The 19,483-nt window shown below is 39.6% G+C and overlaps 4 protein-coding genes across 10 annotated transcripts; all 4 read left to right on the plus strand.

Moving 5' to 3' along the window:
- The first annotated feature begins 640 nt into the window (after window positions 1-640).
- On the plus strand, window positions 641-4,810 carry LOC103990666 (uncharacterized). 6 transcript variants are annotated; one of them, XR_010497936.1, is made up of 7 exons: window positions 647-958; window positions 1,044-1,124; window positions 1,233-1,353; window positions 1,898-2,176; window positions 2,947-3,052; window positions 3,135-3,197; window positions 4,415-4,516. XR_010497936.1 is itself a non-coding variant. In XM_065158381.1 (7 exons), exons 1-6 carry the CDS (start codon window positions 768-770, stop codon window positions 3,664-3,666), a joined length of 792 nt encoding a protein of 263 aa, XP_065014453.1. In that variant the 5' UTR covers window positions 647-767; the 3' UTR covers window positions 3,667-3,685; window positions 4,415-4,810. The 6 variants fall into 6 exon arrangements, 3 of the variants coding, with proteins under 3 accessions (XP_009408153.1, XP_065014453.1, XP_065014454.1); XR_010497934.1 differs by lacking the exon at window positions 2,947-3,052 and adding an exon at window positions 3,599-3,685; XR_010497935.1 differs by lacking the exon at window positions 2,947-3,052 and adding an exon at window positions 3,599-3,668.
- Window positions 4,811-5,353: 543 nt separating this feature from the next.
- LOC103990664 (protochlorophyllide reductase) lies at window positions 5,354-7,106 on the plus strand. The gene is made up of 5 exons (XM_009409877.3): window positions 5,354-5,495; window positions 5,569-5,667; window positions 5,748-6,279; window positions 6,356-6,714; window positions 6,784-7,106. The coding sequence occupies exons 1-5, from the start codon at window positions 5,445-5,447 to the stop codon at window positions 6,937-6,939; spliced, it is 1,197 nt and encodes a 398-aa protein (XP_009408152.1). The 5' UTR covers window positions 5,354-5,444; the 3' UTR covers window positions 6,940-7,106.
- Window positions 7,107-7,570: 464 nt separating this feature from the next.
- Window positions 7,571-10,147, plus strand: LOC135642097 (probable polyol transporter 4). The gene is made up of 2 exons (XM_065157942.1): window positions 7,571-7,930; window positions 8,632-10,147. The coding sequence occupies exons 1-2, from the start codon at window positions 7,723-7,725 to the stop codon at window positions 10,005-10,007; spliced, it is 1,584 nt and encodes a 527-aa protein (XP_065014014.1). The 5' UTR covers window positions 7,571-7,722; the 3' UTR covers window positions 10,008-10,147.
- A 1,583-nt stretch (window positions 10,148-11,730) lies between these two features.
- Window positions 11,731-18,895, plus strand: LOC103990662 (bystin). 2 transcript variants are annotated; one of them, XM_009409875.3, is made up of 12 exons: window positions 11,731-11,979; window positions 12,063-12,266; window positions 12,356-12,482; window positions 14,162-14,210; window positions 14,294-14,621; window positions 15,237-15,316; window positions 15,425-15,472; window positions 16,881-17,027; window positions 17,835-17,907; window positions 17,995-18,067; window positions 18,420-18,499; window positions 18,602-18,895. In XM_009409875.3, the coding sequence occupies exons 1-11, from the start codon at window positions 11,854-11,856 to the stop codon at window positions 18,497-18,499; spliced, it is 1,335 nt and encodes a 444-aa protein (XP_009408150.2). In that variant the 5' UTR covers window positions 11,731-11,853; the 3' UTR covers window positions 18,602-18,895. The 2 variants fall into 2 exon arrangements, with proteins under 2 accessions (XP_009408150.2, XP_009408149.2); XM_009409874.3 differs by having other exon boundaries at window positions 18,609-18,895.
- Window positions 18,896-19,483: the final 588 nt, after the last annotated feature.

Raw genomic sequence — 19,483 nt, forward strand, 5'->3', positions numbered from 1 at the left:
AAAATCCTTTCAATGTGAAGGGTAAAAACCACAGGGCAAACTAGAGATAATCCACTATAAGAATAATGAATATACAAATATCAATATCTTGCTTAAAACCCTAGCAATAATCATAAGAGAATAACTAGGATACAAGGATCACATTACTGTACTCAATATCTAAATCTTCCCTAATTCTCTTCAAGTAATCATAGTAAGAATCTACTGGATGATTGAGAACAGTCTCTCTTCATTGTTTTCTTCCCTTTCCTAATATAAATTAGGGTTATATTAAGTGAGGGGATGGGTTGTGAACTGTTCAAGCTCACTGAATAGGTGGATTGTCAACTTGCAGTATTCCTATGCTTGCTCTCAAGTACGATGAACAGATGACAGTCACCTTTCATCTGTTTTCTATCAACCTAATTTTAATTTGGATGTTTCAAGCAATTAAATTAGGAAGGGATATTGCTATATATATATATATTATATACCACATCAGCCATATTCTTTTATGGGTGATTCGGCAGGCCAAATGGCGTTCTGGTAAATCGAGGGAGCCCGTTGAAACGGGTTCGGATCCAAGATCCAACTGTATTATACCCGGACCCGTTAGCTCCTCCAGCATAGGACTATCTTCTTCTAGGTTTTCATACGGTCTGATGCGGCCTCGGATTTTGAGCGGCTTTTTACGCTTCTGCTGACGCCTCGGAGGCCAAAAGCCGTTTCTGTTTGGGTGAATCCCCGGTGGGGATTAAGGGTGAGGGTTCGGATCGAGAGCGGCGGCGATGAGGGTGAAGAAGCAGAAGCGCCACCGCAAGGTGGTGCGGTTCTACTCGGCGTGCTTCGGGTTCCGGGAGCCCTACAAGGTCCTCTGCGATGGCACCTTCATCCACCACCTCCTCCACCACCGCCTTACCCCGGCCGACGACGTCATCTCCCACCTACTCGGCGCTCGCGCCCTCCTCTTCACCACCAGGTCCCTCCCTCTTCCCGTATTTCTTCTTTTCGTCCTCTTTGTCGACAGAGTGGTAACTCTTTGCGCTTCTTTTGTTTCTACGCAGATGCATAATTGGAGAGCTCAGAAGCCTTGGGGAGTCCCATTCCGAGGCCCTTGAGGCCGCCCAGCAGCTCTTCACGGCGAGGTTTCTGTCCTTCGATCTCATCGACTTGCTATCTTGCTAAAGATACGATCCTTTTGCTTTCGGAATCTCATTACTGACATAAAGATTGCTACTTTGGGGGCGTTTTAGGTGCGACCATGAGAAGAGGGTCGGTGCTACGGCGTGTGTTGAGTCGGTAATCGGAGAGACGAACTCTGAGCATTTCTTTGTCGCCACTCAAGATGCAGATATGCGTAAAAAGTTTCGGGAGGTGGGTTTTGTTTATTCTTTGGTCTCTTATATTCATGATTGACCATTGCTTTTCAGGCTGCTGAATTACCTGTTGGAAATTGTCATCAATTTCCTTTTTCTACATTGGTGTAGAATACTCCATTATTGCAATAAGGTGGATATTATTTACGGATTGATGGCCTGACATGACAACGCTGCTTAGCTGAACATTCATTGATATAAGCTCTTTGGAATTTGTGTAGAGAAAAGAAATTTACTTAAATTGATAGCTCAAGCAAACCTGAATTATATTGTGGTGTTCTGTTTGAATGGACTTCAATATGTAAAAAGATGCAACTACAGACTCAAAAACAATTGTGTACATATCTAAGATAATACAATTCAATTTTATGGTTTATAGTTTCTGTATGCATTCATATTTAATTTCTTTTTTTTTATTGTTTAATGTTTTCGTTCGAATTATTGTTTCTTTTCAGATTTTTCTTGCTGGTTGCTCGATTAGGATGTCTAATTATTTTTTAGATTTATTTATTGCAATAACTCAATCTTTTGCTGGAATACAGGTTCCTGGTGTTCCTGTGATATATGGTCTTAGAAATTCCTTGTTCATCGAACAACCCTCTGCACAGCAGCGACAATATGCCAAGTCCACCGAGGAAAAGCACTTGCATATGGGTGAATCAGAATATCTGAAGCTGTATAAGAGTGATTTGAAGGGCGTAATAACAAATGATTCTACTAACCGAGTAACAGAGGGCACACAGCTTACAAGAAATATTAGCACTACAAAAAGAATGCTAGGTGTTGCAGAGAAAAGTAAATTTAAGAGAAAGAGGGCAAAGGTACAATTTTCTGATCTTCAGTTCAGTGTTCTGACATCAGTAACCAGTGATGCGGGTTCTCTCTTTCTCGAATACTTAGCACATAGTGAATGAACCCGTTCATCATGTTTATTTTTATTGTTCTATGCATCAATAGAATGCTTTTTCCAAACCATCTCCTGATTTAATGTCCATTTATTGCACATGAAGTTGTTTATCGTGTTTATATATCCTATGCAGCAGTTTATTTGGTCATGTTTATAATTGGGCACTTGTTTTTTATTGAAGACCTCATACAATATAATCAAATTTCAATGCTTACATTAAGTTGTCCAACCCAATATTGCTATTTTAAGTTGTTTAACCATAACTCACAACTCTTCTACTGCAAATGTCTGCATAACATGTAAAATCGTCTCTAGTATTGCCTTGATCCTTAACTATTCTCTTCATGTTTGATAAAGGGAAAATTAGCATAGCCTTGCTCCTGAAGCATCTACTTTTACAAGGAGCCCCTTTGGCCCTAATCTTATGTCTATATTTTCCAACCTGGGATACCTTTTTGCTGCAAGTATTAAATGCTATACATATATTATTCCTATAAGTTGAGAAGAGAACATTAGGTGCTTAACTAATGATACATCAAATTACAATTGTGTACCAAACTTTTAGACTCTACATAAAGTTTCTTATAGATAATGTTGGAACAAGAATCTTATTATAAGGTAGTGTATAGTTTTTAAATATCCTGTCAATCATGTTTGGAATCTAACTCATGCTTAAAATGTTAGCAATAGCACGAGATCCTTGCTTATCAAATTCTTGGATTCTAAGGATGCTCGTGTTCAGTGCAAAACAATATGGCTATGAAAAAATTACATTAGTCAACTATGTAAGGTATTTTCTTGAAATACCAATGTATTCAATTCTGGCAAATTTCACTTCTAATCAATCACCTCTGCTGATTGATCTCGTACAGGGACCAAATCCACTCTCATGTAAGAAGAAAAAGAAAGATGATACTTCAGCGCCCCAGAATCAGGTGAATTTGGTAATATAGGTGATGCTATTCATGAGTGCTTTTCACTTTTGTCTTCTGTATGCAGCTCTTCACCTGAGTAAGTTTCTTTGTCTGTCTTTTTTTCTTCTGCTTTTTGGATGGCGGGTTGAATGCAAGAGAGTAACTTATAGTATTATAGACAATTGCATTGTTATCGTCGGAGGGGTTGCCTATTCAAGATCACTTTGAAGATATTCTTTTTCTTTTCTGTTTTTCCTTTTATGATTATATACCACAAAGATAAGAACAAATACAAAGCTAAAGCTTATATGTCGTTGCATTGTATACTCATTTCTAGCTTGTGATTTACATTTTTTGTACATATTGTAATCTTGTTTAATAGGAAAAGACCGAGTGATTATTATCCTTTTTTATCTAATCAGTCTATTTACAGATAAGAATATATGGGCAGCTTCTGGTATCTAACCTTCAAGTCCTAGTTGCATTCTGAAGGTTGTCTATTAGATCATGTATGGTGGTTCCATTCTTTAAGCCTTTTAACTTATGATGATTCTGATGGTTTTATTAGCTGGCTCCTTGAATTATTTTGGGAGTTGAATTTGGCTAAGACTTGTTGAATTACATAGAAATGTAGCTACTGCTGAGCTATGTAGTATTATTATTGCATGCATTATATGCTTCCATGAAAACCACAGGTAGTCAATCTTATCCATCAAGCAGACCCACATGAAAGTTTCATGTGGGTAGGGCTGAAGTAATACAAGATAAAGGGGTTGTGAGCATCATAATTTTCTAGTTGTATTTATTTTTCTTGACTACATTTATGTGCTTTATGTTTTCTTCCTTATATAAGTGGCTCGATGATATTATCTTCTTGTTTCTTTTACCTTGCCATTAACATATGAGGTTTTTAATTTGGTTATGAAGAGCAAGGAGATGTGCATATTGCCATGTACAATTCATGGATTTTGTGTAGACATGTACCAAAAGGGCCATGATTCTCTCTTTGGTTTTGGTCAATGATTTTTTATGCTCTTATAATCTTGGATGTTCATATGAGCAACAATATGGATAGGCATGAAAAATAGAAGAAATCAATTTATCTGAGAAATGCCATCTTGACTGCAATTTCCTTGTTTCCTTTTCTTTGCTGTTTCTTTCTTGGCAGTTGATGTGGCCGATCTGCACTTTATTGCATGTCCACCTCTAGGTATCTGATACAGTATATTCCATTGCAGGATGGTGTGGATTCTGGTGCTACAAAGAAGAAGATTAGAAAAAGAAAGAGGGCTAAAGAGATAGGAAGCTAGAAGAGTTTGCATGGTGAAGCAGAAAAAGAAGAGTTTCTGGCCCTTAAGCTCTCTTACCTGCTCCCGATGAAGTTATATTGAACTTGGAACCTGGGTGGAGACTTGTGAACTGACTATTAATGACCATGGAGCGTTAAACCTGGCTGCTATCAACAAGTTTTGATCTCAGTTTCTTATGGAAAATGTGCGATGATTAAATGTCAGTTTTGAGTGTATTTTTCATGGTTTTCTTCTCGTGTTTTCTTTAGAAGGATGATAGATTCTATTGTTATTTTGAACAAGGATAGTTCATCGCCAGGTTTAATGAATCCTTTGCACGGAGTACATCCAGTTGTTCGATGGGCTAAAGGATAATATGTATAGAAATAGAATACTGACCATAGTTAATTATGAGGATAATATGTAATTATTCCTCGATATCTGCACGTCAATTACTGGGAAATATGTTTTGTTGTGCTAATTAGCCCGGAGTTAGACTCGACCAAGACGTACACGTGCCATCCGGAGAGCCCTCCTGTCACGTGCATCCCACGTACCCACTTTTTGGCCCACCCCACCGAACCAACGCACATGACGCCCATCATCATCCATCTGGCCACGCCTCATCAGCTGTCAACCCTCCAACAGCATCTTCGTTTCCAGAACACCCTCCAAGCTGTGGACCCCAGCAATCTCCTCCAATAACTCGAGGCACAACTCTCAGCACTCGGTGGAAGCTGCCTGAACCCAACAGCCCAACTCTATTGATTTGATAGAAAAGATACAGAAATATCCACCCAAAAATCTATCCGCCGAAGAAATCTAACGCTCGAGGTTTCATTGGACGACCGAGCGATCTTTCGCGTACTACCTTATCCCTTACTGCTCTTTTTTCCTTTCGTCGTTGGGCAGTATAAATTCCTCCTCCATCTCCTCGTTCTAATCAGAACCACATCAACTGGTTTTAGCTTACTCTTCGATGGCTCTGCAGGCGTCCTTCCTTCCATCAGCTCTCTCTGCCCGGAAAGAGGTCAGCATCCTTCTCATTTACTGCCTTCATCCCTGCGTGCAATTTGAGGCTCAGCTCGGTGAGTTTGGTGCAGGGGAAGGTGGCCTGCACAATCAAGGAATCTGCATTCCTCGGGTCTTCCATCTTGGAGCATCACAAGTCTCAGTTCAACGCTCCAGTTCTTCGTACTAAGGTAGTCGATCCCATATTAACCTGAGCAAATCTGAGAAGGATATCGATCGATCAGCAGATCCTAATTGTGAGAACTTGCAGAGGGAGTCGAATCATTCAGTTGGAGTAGTGAAAGCCCAGACCACAGCGGTTGCAGCTCCAGGGCTCAACCAATCCGCCGTGCACGGGAAGAAGGTGCTACGGAAGGGCGTGGTGGTAATCACCGGCGCCTCCTCGGGACTCGGCCTCGCCGCTGCCAAGGCTCTCGCCGAGACCGAGAAATGGCACGTTGTCATGGCCTGCAGGGACTTCCTCAAGGCCGAGAAGGCCGCGCAGTCGGCCGGCATGGCCAAGGAGAACTACTCCATCATGCACCTGGACCTCGCATCGCTCGACAGCGTGCGGCAGTTCGTCCATGCCTTCCGGCAGTCCGGGAGGCCCCTCGACGTGCTCGTGTGCAATGCGGCGATCTACCGGCCCACCGCCCGCACGCCGACGTACACGGCCGACGGGTACGAGATGAGCGTCGGCGTCAACCACCTTGGGCATTTCCTGCTGGCCAACATGCTCCTCGAGGACCTGAAGAAATCCGATTACCCTTCTCGTCGCCTCATCATCCTCGGCTCGATCACAGGTACTTGTGCACGCCACCCTCGACCAGCAGCTGCAATTTAGAGGACCTGACCGCAGCATCTGCGAAACCTGTTCAGGGAACACCAACACATTGGCCGGGAATGTGCCGCCAAAGGCCGGACTGGGAGACCTGCGGGGGCTCGCGGGCGGACTCGACGGCCGCAACAGCTCCGCCATGATCGACGGAGGCGCGTTCGACGGGGCGAAGGCGTACAAGGACAGCAAGATCTGCAACATGCTCACGATGCAGGAATTGCACAGGAGGTTCCACGAGGACACCGGCATCACATTCGCGTCGCTCTACCCGGGCTGCATCGCCACCACCGGCCTCTTCAGAGAACACATCCCCCTGTTCCGGCTCCTCTTCCCTCCTTTCCAGAAGTTCATCACGAAGGGCTTCGTCTCCGAGGACGAATCAGGGCAAAGGCTCGCACAGGTACAGATCCCAAGGCAGCGATCGATCAATGAAACGCAAACTCTTACAATTGTTCTTCGATTCCTGCAGGTCGTGGGCGATCCGAGCTTGTTGAAGTCTGGAGTGTACTGGAGCTGGAACAATAACTCAGCGAGCTTTGAGAACCAGCTATCTGAGGAAGCTAGTGATGCTGTGAAAGCCCAGAAGCTGTGGGAGATCAGTGAGAAGCTGGTTGGGTTGGCTTAATGTGATTCCTCTGTGTCATGGCTCTTCTGTATTACGGAATTTGGCATCTCATCTACTGGTTAGCGTGCACACAGCTGCATTCATGGCGCTGTAAACAGAGCGTTGTTGTACAAGTTTAGTCTGCAATAAATACAGCAACAAGCTGATGCTCTGCTGATCTAGTCAAACTCGGCTCTCTCTTCCGAATCGGTGTGCAGTCAACGACACTGTCTTCATCTGAACTAGAACAAACAGATGATATCAGTGTGGATCTCTCGAGTACCTTTTGATTGGCTTCACCAGCAACAGGAACTTGGACATTAGCAGAGAAGGCCAGCAACAGCTTCGCCTGGCTCATTAGGGCACGACCTGTTCGCAGAAGAAGAGTACCATGTCAAAGGAAGGCTGCAGAACCGATGGCAGACGTCCACGTCACTGGATACGAAAAGAACGAGGCCAACTCATGACGACCACGATGCTGATAACGAACGCTGTCGGAACTGCTCCCGACTCAAATGTGGGCCCCACGGAAACTGACCAGTGACCAGAATGGTAGGTAATTGAGTCGGTGTTTTATGACTTGGAAAATGAAAATATCTAAATAGCAGCGGGAACCGGAAGTCAATTTCCTCGATTGCCGGCTGCGCTGGTCTTGGTCGCTCTCTCACGGGGGAGAAGTCCAAATCGCGTGAGAAATTTCCTTCCTCCCCGTAGAGCTTTTCCCTATTTGCGATCTCCTGTTCTTCCTCTTCCCCGCACTTCGAAACCGGAGAGCTGAGAGCCAGAGAAAGAGAGAGAAGAGTGATGGCTTTGGGCGATGACAAGGCGATTGGCGACGGGACTGGGGATGGGAAGGGAGTCTCGATGCTTCCCGGCCTCGGAGGCAAGGGGAGGTACGGGCGGATCGACGCCGACCTCAGCGACGACGGACCCAGGCGGGGAATCGAAAGCAACAGATATATCTTCGCTTGTGCGATCTTTGCTTCTCTAAATTCCGTCCTCCTCGGTTACGGTGAGAGAAAAGCTCCTCCTTTATTGCCACCCCTTGCTCTTAAAGATCCGATTTGGATTCTGTTCTCGAGTAGTTTCTTGAATGTCGAAGTGAGGATGGTCATGAAGGTCTCTGAACCCGTCATTTTAGAAGGGGCAGGGGGCGGGGGCGCCGACACTGCAACTTAGGTCATAAGACCGCAAAGTCATCCTAGGTCACAGGTTGAATGCAATACCCAATAAGAATGTCCAAATCGACTGTACCTGAAGGGAAATGCAAACTGGGAACGATTTGACTTCCCACAATAAGAGAGAGATGCGCTATAATCCAAGTAAGGGAAGGTGGCCGTGACATTCTATTCTTTAGATGATAGTATAGGAAGGAAATATATCAATATGACTAGCAGATTTATTAGGGAATTCAAAAATTGGATCTTTTAAATTGATTAGTATCTTTAAATGCTGAGCTTGGGGATGAAATTTTGCAAATGGTTCTGTTAGGCCGATCAAGATGTCTTTGAATGATATAACAGGTCAACATAGATTCTTGGTGACACCAACTGGATACTACAAATCATACTAAACAAATGATGAAAATACATTATTACTTAGAGGCTAATGCAGTAGATTCTGGACAAGTTTACTCCTTCAATATCTTATTTTTCTAGACATGTATAAGGGATCGAAAACTTACCTCCTGTAATTGTGGCCTATATACTGCAGATGTTGGTGTTATGAGCGGATGCATTATTTTCATTCAGAAGGATTTGCGTATAACCGAAGTTCAGCAAGAAGTCTTAGTTGGGTGTTTGAGCATTCTTTCACTTGTGGGTAGTTTAGCAGCTGGAAGAACCTCAGATAAAATTGGCCGGAAATGGACCATTGGTTTAGCTGCAATTATTTTCCAAACTGGTGCTGCTATAATGGCTTTTGCACCATCTTTTCAAGTGCTGATTTTAGGCAGGCTTCTGGCTGGAGTTGGAATAGGATTTGGGGTCATGATTGCACCTGTTTATATTGCAGAGATATCTCCGACTGTTTCTCGAGGATCATTCACCTCTTTCCCTGAGATTTTTATAAATCTTGGAATTCTTCTTGGATACATCTCAAACTATGTTTTCTCTGGTCTTTCTGAACACATAAGCTGGAGGATAATGCTTGGTATTGGGATTCTTCCATCTGTTTTCATTGGATTTGCCTTGTTTGTGATCCCCGAATCTCCTAGGTGGTTGGTTATGCAGAACAGGCTAGAAGAAGCAAGATCGGTGCTAATGAGGATTAATGAGAACGAGAAAGAAGTCGAGAATAGATTGCGCGAAATAGCGGAAGCTGCTGGTGTGGTGGAGGGAGATAAGTATGTGGAAAAAGCTGTGTGGCAGGAGTTCCTGAGGCCTTCCCCCACATTGCGTAGGATGCTGATTATTGGGATTGGCATACAGTGTTTTCAGCAAATCAGTGGCATTGATGCAACTGTATATTACAGTCCAACCATATTCAGAGATGCAGGGATCAAGTCTGACAGCAAACTTCTTGCTGCAACTGTTGCTGTTGGCATCGCTAAAACTACATTTATCTTAGTTGCAATCCTTCTAATTGACAGAGTTGGTAGAAAGCCTTTGTTATATGTTAGCACAATTGGCATGACTGTTTGCCAGTTTTGTTTGGGTCTGGCTCTTTCATTGCTTGGAAATAATCTGGTTTACCCAAGAGTGGGAATTTTGGTAGCAATATTGTCTGTATGTGGAAATGTAGCTTTTTTTTCAGTTGGAATCGGCCCCATTTGTTGGGTATTGAGTTCAGAAATCTTCCCTCAGAGGCTGCGTGCCCAGGCAGTTGCATTAGGAACTGTAGGAAATAGAGTGAGCAGTGGCCTGATTGCTATGTCCTTCCTATCCATGTGCCGTGCCATTACTGTGGCAGGAACCTTCTTCATTTTTTCAGCAATTTCAGCTATGTCTGTGATATTTATAAACATGTATGTTCCCGAAACCAAAGGCAAGTCTCTGGAGCAGATTGAAATGTTAATTGATACTAGAAGGGAATGGCAGCCAATTGAGGTTGAACTTGGTGATGCGGAGCATTTGGTGCAAAAGGATTAGACTGGCCTGCACTATTGCAGTTATGTTTCACTCTGGGCTGTCATTCTTCTTCCAAGAAAATTTGGGCTACTCTACCCATTGTTTGTGGCTCTATAACTTATTACGTGAATCTTACTTCCAATATTCATTTTGCTGCTAGATTTCCGGCAGGTTTTGCTGTATAAAGGGATTTTATCCAATTGGAAGAGTCATCCTCTTTGGTTACACTTGCTGTAAAGCTTTGTTGTATCACTGGTTTGTAACATTGGTTACAGTCGTGTAACTTATATCAGAAACAAATCAGGTACTGTTGAAAGCTTTGTTGGATACTTCCATATACTCCTCAAGATCCATGACTTAGAAAATTTAAAGAAGAAACTATGTTGTGATGACATTCAATTTTTCTTTTCTCGAAGAAAATCATTTGCTGGTCAAAATCGAAACAATTTACTTGAGCTTTTAAGATTATTCTTCTGATGGATTCTTATCTCTGTTCTTATCTGGGTTTGAAATTACCTGGACAGGTTCATTAAGTATTAACACAGTGTTATTAGGATGAATGTTGGGCTCTACAAAATACAGTTTGCTTCTATAGTACTCTGAGCATTGTAAATTAAGAACTTGTTGGATGACATGTAATGAATATTTTATCAGAAGGTAGCCTGGACTCAAAGTTTCCTTTATCTGTGGTGGATGTGCTGAGATGTATATGATGCAGGTAATATTTCCAATTTTCCATTTTTTTTCTTTTAATAGCTGAGTTTTTAGAAGTGCCAAAGCTGGTCTATTCATGATTTCAATCACCACTAGTAGTCTTACAACATCCTAATGGATCTGAAATCATTTAATGGATTCTTTTTTCATATCCTGCACAATATACTCATATTCCATAAAATCTTAGCAGTCAATCATGTTTTATGTTTTTAGAGAGTACATTGTGCTATGTGTGCAAAACATGACATATATCTCTCTCTATATATTCCATATAATCTTGGCTTGATTACTCATGATGAACTTGAAATATGAAGGCAATAATGATGAATTGATGGCCAAACATAATGAGAGATGGGATTCTACTCTCATCAAAGCTTGGAAACAGCTTCATGAACAAATATTAGTATAAATTGATGCAGTAATTAAACTGTTTGGTTGAATTATCAAGAAATATTTATGAGGATCCTTTATTAATTGTGCCCATCCAACTGTCATTCATCCGAGTCCAACAATAATTTTGACTCTAAATAACATAATAACAATGTCTTATTGATCCACAAATCAAGTCTTATCATGCAGTTGAATTAACTATTTTTTCCTTTATAGCTGAAACCAATGTCGATAATTGAGTAGAATGAATATGTCGATCATAGTTGCATAAGCCCGACTTAGTTCAAATCCATGTGGGCTAAAATCTCTTTGGTATGACCGAGAAGAGTTCGGATACTTTTATCTTCGAAATCTTATTTAATATTTTTAAAATAATTAACTTAGTTGATAAAAATCTTCGCTATTGATAATAAGATTTTAAGATGAAATCTCGTTTATCATTACAGAAAAAAAGAATATTTCGAAATCTCATTTATCATTGATCCGAGTTAGACTAAGCCTTAATTCCGGCTCGATTCGGGTTTGGTTCATCAACCAAAATTCGTGCACACTACAACCGAACCGATCGAACCCAACCAAATTACATCCGTTGCGTCTCTTTGTGTCCTTATAGAGTCTTAGCTGTCCATGAAACGTGATTCCGTGCTACATCTACCGATAGACGACCCGCGACAACCCTCGTTAGGGCTTTCTGCTCCAAGTCTTTCCGCTTCGGCTCCAATTCGCGCTGCGCTCCGCCGTCCGTGTTTCGATCACCGCCTCAATGGCGGGTAAGAAGCGGAAGGAGAAGCCGGCGCCGCCGCAGCACCGCGTGGCCCTCGACGCAGACGACTCCGTGGTCTCCAAGAAGCGCGCCCGGCCACCGAAGCACCACCAATCCGGAGACGAGGTACGAGCCTCGCTCTCTGTCCCCTCTCTGACTGTTTCTTGCCTTCTAACTCTGATAAAGACGAGTCCTTTGCCCTTTCGCAGTTGATCTCATCGGACCTAAGCTCGAAAATTCTGAAGGAAGCTATCAACCAGCAGAAGGAGATACTCCAGGAAGCTGAGGAAGAGAACCGCACTCCCTTCTCCGCCGTGTCGGTCGATCCGTCCGTCGCTTCGGATAGCGACGCTGAAGACGCCGGTGCATTCGACGACTTCTCTGAGACCCAGAGTCAGTATGACGTCGACGAAGTGAGTTGTTTCTGCCCCGTATTTTATGAATTGCTTTCTTTTTCTTGTATTGGCGATTGTATAGAGTTGGAGATTTGTGTTCTGTTAAGGTGGAGATTGACGAGGAGGACGAGAAGCTCTTGGCAGCATTTATGTCTACTAAGACAGGTCCACAGCCCACACTGGCGGATATCATCATTCAAAGGATTAAAGAGAAGGAAGCGGAGGTCACTTCTGGTTGGTGTATTCTCCTTTGTGTTTCCTTTCTCTTGTTAGTTGTATAAAGTATCTGAGACTTCTTATTAGTGGTTGTTTAGAAATATGAAAATTTACTGAATCCTAGCAAAACCAAAATTTGATGCTATGCTACTCAGAAAGAAAGACTGGAATAAAGTTTGAAAAAAAAAGAATGCATTACTGTTATGCCAAATTGTAGCTGAGATTTAATATCCAAGATTAGTCCCTAATGTATTCTTCCTTCATTTTCTGATGTGATACTCTGTCTCAGATTGTGAACATGTACTTTCTTTTGCCATATTGCATTGTTTTTTTTTAACTACGTGGCTGATGTAGTCTCTCTTAGATGGCTTCATGTGGCTTGGCAAAAAATTTGTTGCTCTGGAACTTTCCCAGAATTTTATAGTGCCTATTTGCTCTTCCAGAACTTTGTACAAACTCTAGATATTTGTCCCATTTGCCATTTTGTCTCTCTTAGAAATCAAACCATTTGTGGCATTTCACTTTGGATCTCAGTAATGCCCACTTAATCTTGGATGTTGCTTATGTGCTCCATTGTTCCTCAAGAAATATTACCAGCGCAGCTGGTATTCAAGGGCTTCAACAGAATTTCAAAGATCCAAATATAATAATTATAGAGGCTGTTCAGGTGGATATTCTCAAGTATAAGACTGCAGTGCGAGAAAACTGCAGATCTAGTAATATGCTTACTTTTTTGTGTCTTAGGGGAATAAATTAACATCAACCATATATGAATACAGCATATGACCCATTACATCCACAAATACAAAATTAGAATCATATTTGACTTGATCTCATTCTAATTGGTCTCAACTTGAGTTGATGCATAAGCAAGTTGGCCTACATCATAACAGTGTATACCTTGTCATTTCCTTATTCCGAGGAACCTCTTTGCTGCAACCAAGAATGATAAAAGTAATAATTAGTTGGTTGCCTTAGAAATTGCTAGCTTATTTGGTGTTTAATTTTTCCTACCATCTTGGTGTGTCTTTATTGGACATCTCGGTTAAATTAACATTTTAAAACTAAAATCTTTCTTACATTTCAATATAAAAACTGTAAGATTATTGAAGTACTAGTGAACATTTAATCTGCAACTCCATGTGAGTGTTTGTGGCATGGTATCCTCGTTGACATTTTGTCTTGGTAAGTTGGTCTATTATAGGCCAGGATAAGGTTAACTGTTTTGCTGGATGTGCCTGCTGTAGCTGGCAGAATATTGGCCTTGTCCCATACACAAATGAAAAAGTGCCATGGATCTATACTACTTCATTCTGGGTACATTCTGGGTAAGTATATTATCATGGACTGAACGAGATCAACATGGAAAAACAGTCATAAAGTGTACCACCTTCTATTGTTGATGTTGGCAGTATCTTGCCTCTCTCTCTCTCTCTCTCTTATATATATATATATATATATATATATAATTCATATATCTCTACCTTAATGCTGCTTGATAGATGTTATCAATTATTTACTCATCGTATAGACTAAATTGATTGTGTTCAAGTGATATGTAAGATCCAGTGAATGTATTTACTGTTATGTCCCTGTTACATCCAATAGATGGCTTTCTTTCTTGTGTTATTTGTATGATCTTAAATTATTTTGATGACAATCTAATATCCTTTTTTACTGGCTATGTTTTTTCACAGAACGGCCTCTTCCTAAATTGGATAGTAACATCATTGATCTGTACAAGGGGTACATTACACACTTTTTTTTCTTTTTCCTTCTTCCTGTACGTTATGTGATACGATGAATGTATGATGTTTCATTTTGTACAGGGTGGGCAAGCTGCTCAGTAGGTATACCAATGGGAAAATTCCAAAGGCTTTTAAACACATCCCGGCCATTGAACTCTGGGAGGATGTATTATATCTAACAGAGCCAGAAAATTGGTCTCCAAATGCAATGTTCCAGGCAACTAAAATATTCTCATCAAACTTGAGTGTGAAAAAAGCCCAACGCTTTTACACTCTTGTTTTACTCCCACGAGTTAGGGAGGATATCAGAAAGAATAAGCGACTACATTTTGCTCTGTATCAAGCACTTAAAAAATCCCTCTATAAGCCAGCTGCCTTCTTCAAGGGTGTTCTATTACCACTTTGTCAGGTACACCTTTGGTTGAACACATATGATATGATCTATACTATTAGGTTTGTCCTTGTCTCAACTTATAGAGCTACTGATTTCTTAAAGCTAAACTAATTGAATGAGTATGATACATGCATCAAGATAATTATCCCTCTGATATGCTATCTGGGGTTGACTTGTTGTTTTAACTTTTAGCATTAATCTCGTAAGAATATTGTGATCATCTTGATGACATTTCGTGACCAGGAAGCAAGGCATGTTTAATTGTTGGATATGTTGGCTTTAATTATTTTCAAATATAATATGTTGTCTTTAAATCAATTGTTATGTTGGTAAGTTCTCTCTTGGTCTTTAATTCTAGCTAATTGTCATTACTGATCTGCTAGCTTTATATGAATACATCTCTAAGTTGATTTCTGGAAAATGTTAATTCTTAACAGAAGTTTTGCATGTTGTGAAGGTTCTGTGTTATAGTTATAAAAACTCTCCCATCTTCTTATGGCTAGTTGAATAATCATCAAGTCATTCAATTTTCCCTTGAATTTATATCTGGCCTTTGGGCTTTAGATAAGAAGAAGAATTTTATTAAGTTGCTCTTTGGTCATAAAACATTGTATATTTGCTTATTGTCAGTCGGGCACGTGCACTCTTAGAGAAGCTGTTATCATTGGAAGCATAATTCAGAAAGTATCCATTCCGCCCCTTCATTCAAGGTAAAGTGCTACAATTCAAGAATTTGGTCATTTATGGTGTAGCTGTCAGCTAGTTGGTTTTCTTAATTGACCAACTTTATGTACTTACAAATCCATCATTGTTTACAGTGCAGCTCTCATGAAGCTGGCAGAGCTAGAATACTGTGGAACAACTAGGTAAAATTATTCTAATCATGCTACATTTTCTCTAGTTTACTTTTTGGGCAGTAGCAAATATTAGTTTTGCCATTTGAAATTGGATATCACTGTTTTATTAATCACGATTCTGATATGTTGTTATTTACTATACATGATATCTGTTGACATCTATGTTTAAGCTTGATATCTTATACCTCCTGAATACATGTTAAATTACCTAGTACAAGACACTAAAGGTGAACTTAAAATACAATGTAATATCTAACTTATACTTCATTTGTGTTTGGTCCTAATGCAATTTAATTTGGTTTTTACAAGATAATTTTGAAATCCTATATTGACTATAGGTTAATATATCTTTTTGTGGATTAATATACAAGTGCAATGGTTATAAAACAGTATTCTTTCTTACTATTTTCTTAATGTTGAAATCTTTGTTGAAGCTTTAATAAATCTTGTTTCTGAGATGCCAATTTTTTATTTTTGTGGTATGTTCATTGAGAAGTTTTGATGGTGAAATTATCAAGTCATCTTTATAACAAACCTGGTCGATTTGTTATCATCCATAAGACAATATGCTAACGAAAAAAAGTCTCATTGTTGTTTATGTGCGCTGTTGCAAACTTGGTGCATAGCTTTGTTGTAAACAGTGTCATATCTGTTTAAATATAGTTTACACAAGTGCTTTAGAGGAGAGTCACTCCGTAGAATATGCTTGTATTTTCAGAATATTAAAAATTAAGTCCACCTTTATTTCTCTGAGGGATGTGATATTGTTCTGGTTAACTGCATTGAACTAGCTTTTATATAAAACAAGGACATTTCGAAGATCTATGATTTTTTTTTTCTTTGTCAATGAAGTGATTGGTGGGCCACTTTGTTCTTCTATAGCTATTTTTTTGAAGGTATTTTGTCTTCATGTTCTCCTTGGCCGATCAGTCCTTGGTAATAATCTTAAAAGTTAAAACAACAGATAAACTAGGATTTCGACCTTAAAACAGCCTTTGGGCTAATAGATTCATGTTAAATGTACTTTTATCTAGGATCATTGTTTATTATGAAAACACTTAACTGAACTTCAGTCTCTTTGAGGAACTTTATGATGAGCTTTTAAAATCCTCAACGGCAACAAATAGCTAAAGCTACAGGCCTTGTCGAAATACTGAAAGGCTTTGGCAAATTTTGATGCATTATACATGTGAGCTAATTATAAACTCATTATTTAGTTGGAGACTTGGAGCAAGATCAATTGTTCTGCAAATCTCATGGAGTCTAATGGACACAGACTATTAGCTTGCTCCAGTGAACATGAAGCATGTGGCTCAAATATGTTTATTGATTTAAGTTGCCTATATACGTAGATGGATTATTGGCACAGTTATCTGCAGTAGAGCATTGATGTTGGCTATCATTTAATTTGTTGCAGTTATTTTATCAAGCTATTTCTAGATAAGAAGTATGCATTGCCATATCGAGTGCTTGATGCAGTAGTTGCCCATTTCATGAGGTTCCTTGAGGATACAAGAATCATGCCTGTTATATGGCACCAATCACTTCTTGCATTTGTTCAAAGGTAACTTCTTTAACCTGTACTGGCAAATAACCAAATTATGTTATGTAGGACATGCTCTAATAATGTAGTATTTTTTCTTAGAAATCACATTTGGTTTCTTTGGTATTGGTTGTATCCTGCATCTTTTGTTACTCATTGCTTTTAGGAATTCTCTGGTTGTTGACTTGCATTCCAGTGTAGTACGCTGCTTCTGCAAGAAACATAAATTATGTAATCAATCCTGCTATTTGTGTTTAGAGTAAGCTTCATTGGTGATGATCAGCACGAGGTCATTAGGCCATTTGTATTAACATCTGATGCATTCCATCTCTGTTTAAGCTGCACAACTGGTACATCATATTAGATACTAAACCAACTGAAGTAAATTTTCTTTCTGTGTATCGATCGAAGTTTCAATTATATGGACATTTTGCATCATATATAGGTCCCGAGATATAGTATACGATGGTATGCATTAGACCTTGCATTTTCTGTTAGGATCATACTCATACAAAAGCAGGTGAGTGACAGTTGTTGGGTCAAAAGCAGAATTGTCTGTTTGAGAGAGGGTACTGATAATATAGGACGGTGATGGGTTTGCCATCATGCTTGTACCTATTCAAACGCATGTCCAAATGGATTCTTGGAGAACTTGTTTTGCATAGTTTTGTCCCACCTACATGGTCCAGATCCAACTTGTAGGATTTCTAAAAGGCTAGTAGAGGTACCATTGCAAGAACTTAGATATACTACAAGCAACTAAAGCTCTTAGTTTGTTGTAATCAGTATTACCAATGCATTTATAAGTGAGGTTGATACTTATAACAGGTACAAGAATGAACTGAACAAGGAGCAGAAGGATGATCTTCACCGTTTAATACAATACCAGAAGCATCATTTGGTATGAAATAAACACTTGTTACAGTTTCAAATGCCTTGAACAATTTTGAAGCATCTACTGATTTCTTTTATTTTAATGTTTGCTTAGGTTACTCCTGAAATCCGTAGAGAACTGAAGAATAGCCGAAATCGTGGGGAGGAGGATGATCGTATGTCTATATATATCCTTTGCCAGTTTCCTTGTGTTAAAATCTAGTTGGTAGCTTTGTAACCAATATTTCAAATTGCACGTATTCTATTCTAATTTATTAGTTACTTGAGCAATTTATTAGTTGCAGATTAGGCTTGCCATACAGAACTTAACATTTCATTTGGGGTTATAATTTATAAACTGATAACTATTGAGATGTGTTTTGGCGGCATCTACAGCAGTGGTTTCCTTTTTGGATTACAGCATAGTATATAACAGTTGCACTCTCCATTTTTTGAGTTTTATTTCTTTGGTTTTGAATTACGATCTGTTTAAACTAGTTTTGAGATATATTGTACTATTGTTTTCTTGACTAGCCTTACGTGCACCATTTTCTGTGATCAATAAACCAATCGAGGAAGATAGATGGGATTTTCCAGAAGTTCCAATGGAGGAGGATTAGGTAATTTGGTCTTCTCTTACCCATCATTTTGAATTTGTTTTTTGATTTTATTTGTTGCTTTCTGATACAGATGTTCATTTGATGTATGCTTCCTTGTGCAAGGTTGCAGGTGCTATAAGCTGGGAGGATCTCAACTCATACTTAGCTGCTGCAGTAGAGTTACAGCTCCTCGTCTGCTTGAGTTACAATAGAAGGCCATACTCATAGATAAGCAATGTTCTTGGAGTGTTTGTGTGGTTACGCTTGATTCTTTTACAGCATTATAAGTTTTTGATGCTGTGTGCCTTTTCCTCTTTCCCATTTAGAGTGAGATTGTGACAAGGGACCCATTTAAATCCTTAATTTTGTCATCCATTAATTAATGATCTAAGATAAGCTGAGCTAAACTTGTCTGCCTGCTGGAATCTGTTCTCACAATTGTTCATCTCATTCAAAGGTCAACCACTGAGCTAACTTATGGATAACCCATGGCTGTTATGCATATTGACTTCCCCAAGGTGACAGTGAACAGGCAGCATCTATCTTAATGTTCAGATGCATTCATGTGCTTGGCAGCAAAATTTTCCATGGATTGATCACAAAGTGCACTGCACCTGTTTGATGATATTACTTGTGGGATTACTTAGATCTTAAACTGAATGGCTTGCGCTACGGCAGTATTAAGTGCCATAGTTGGGTCCTTTCTATTGAATACAAACCATAGTTTACATGAGCAAATCATAGTTTATCATTCTCTAAATTTAATTGAATGCGATAAATGATAAAAATGCTTTTGGGATGTTCTTTCAGTGTTAGAATTATTCTAAAAATATATCAAAGATAAATATTTGGAGTAAAAGGTAAAATGTTCTTTTCGTGTAATAGAGAGTACTGTTTGCTTTGTTGACTCTCTCTCTCTCTCTCTCTCTCTCACTATATATATATATATATATATATATATATATATATATATATATATATATATATATATATATATATATATAT

Source organism: Musa acuminata, chromosome BXJ3-7 (genome assembly GCF_036884655.1).
Source record: "Musa acuminata AAA Group cultivar baxijiao chromosome BXJ3-7, Cavendish_Baxijiao_AAA, whole genome shotgun sequence".
In the NCBI taxonomy this organism is placed as follows: Eukaryota; Viridiplantae; Streptophyta; class Magnoliopsida; order Zingiberales; family Musaceae; genus Musa; species Musa acuminata.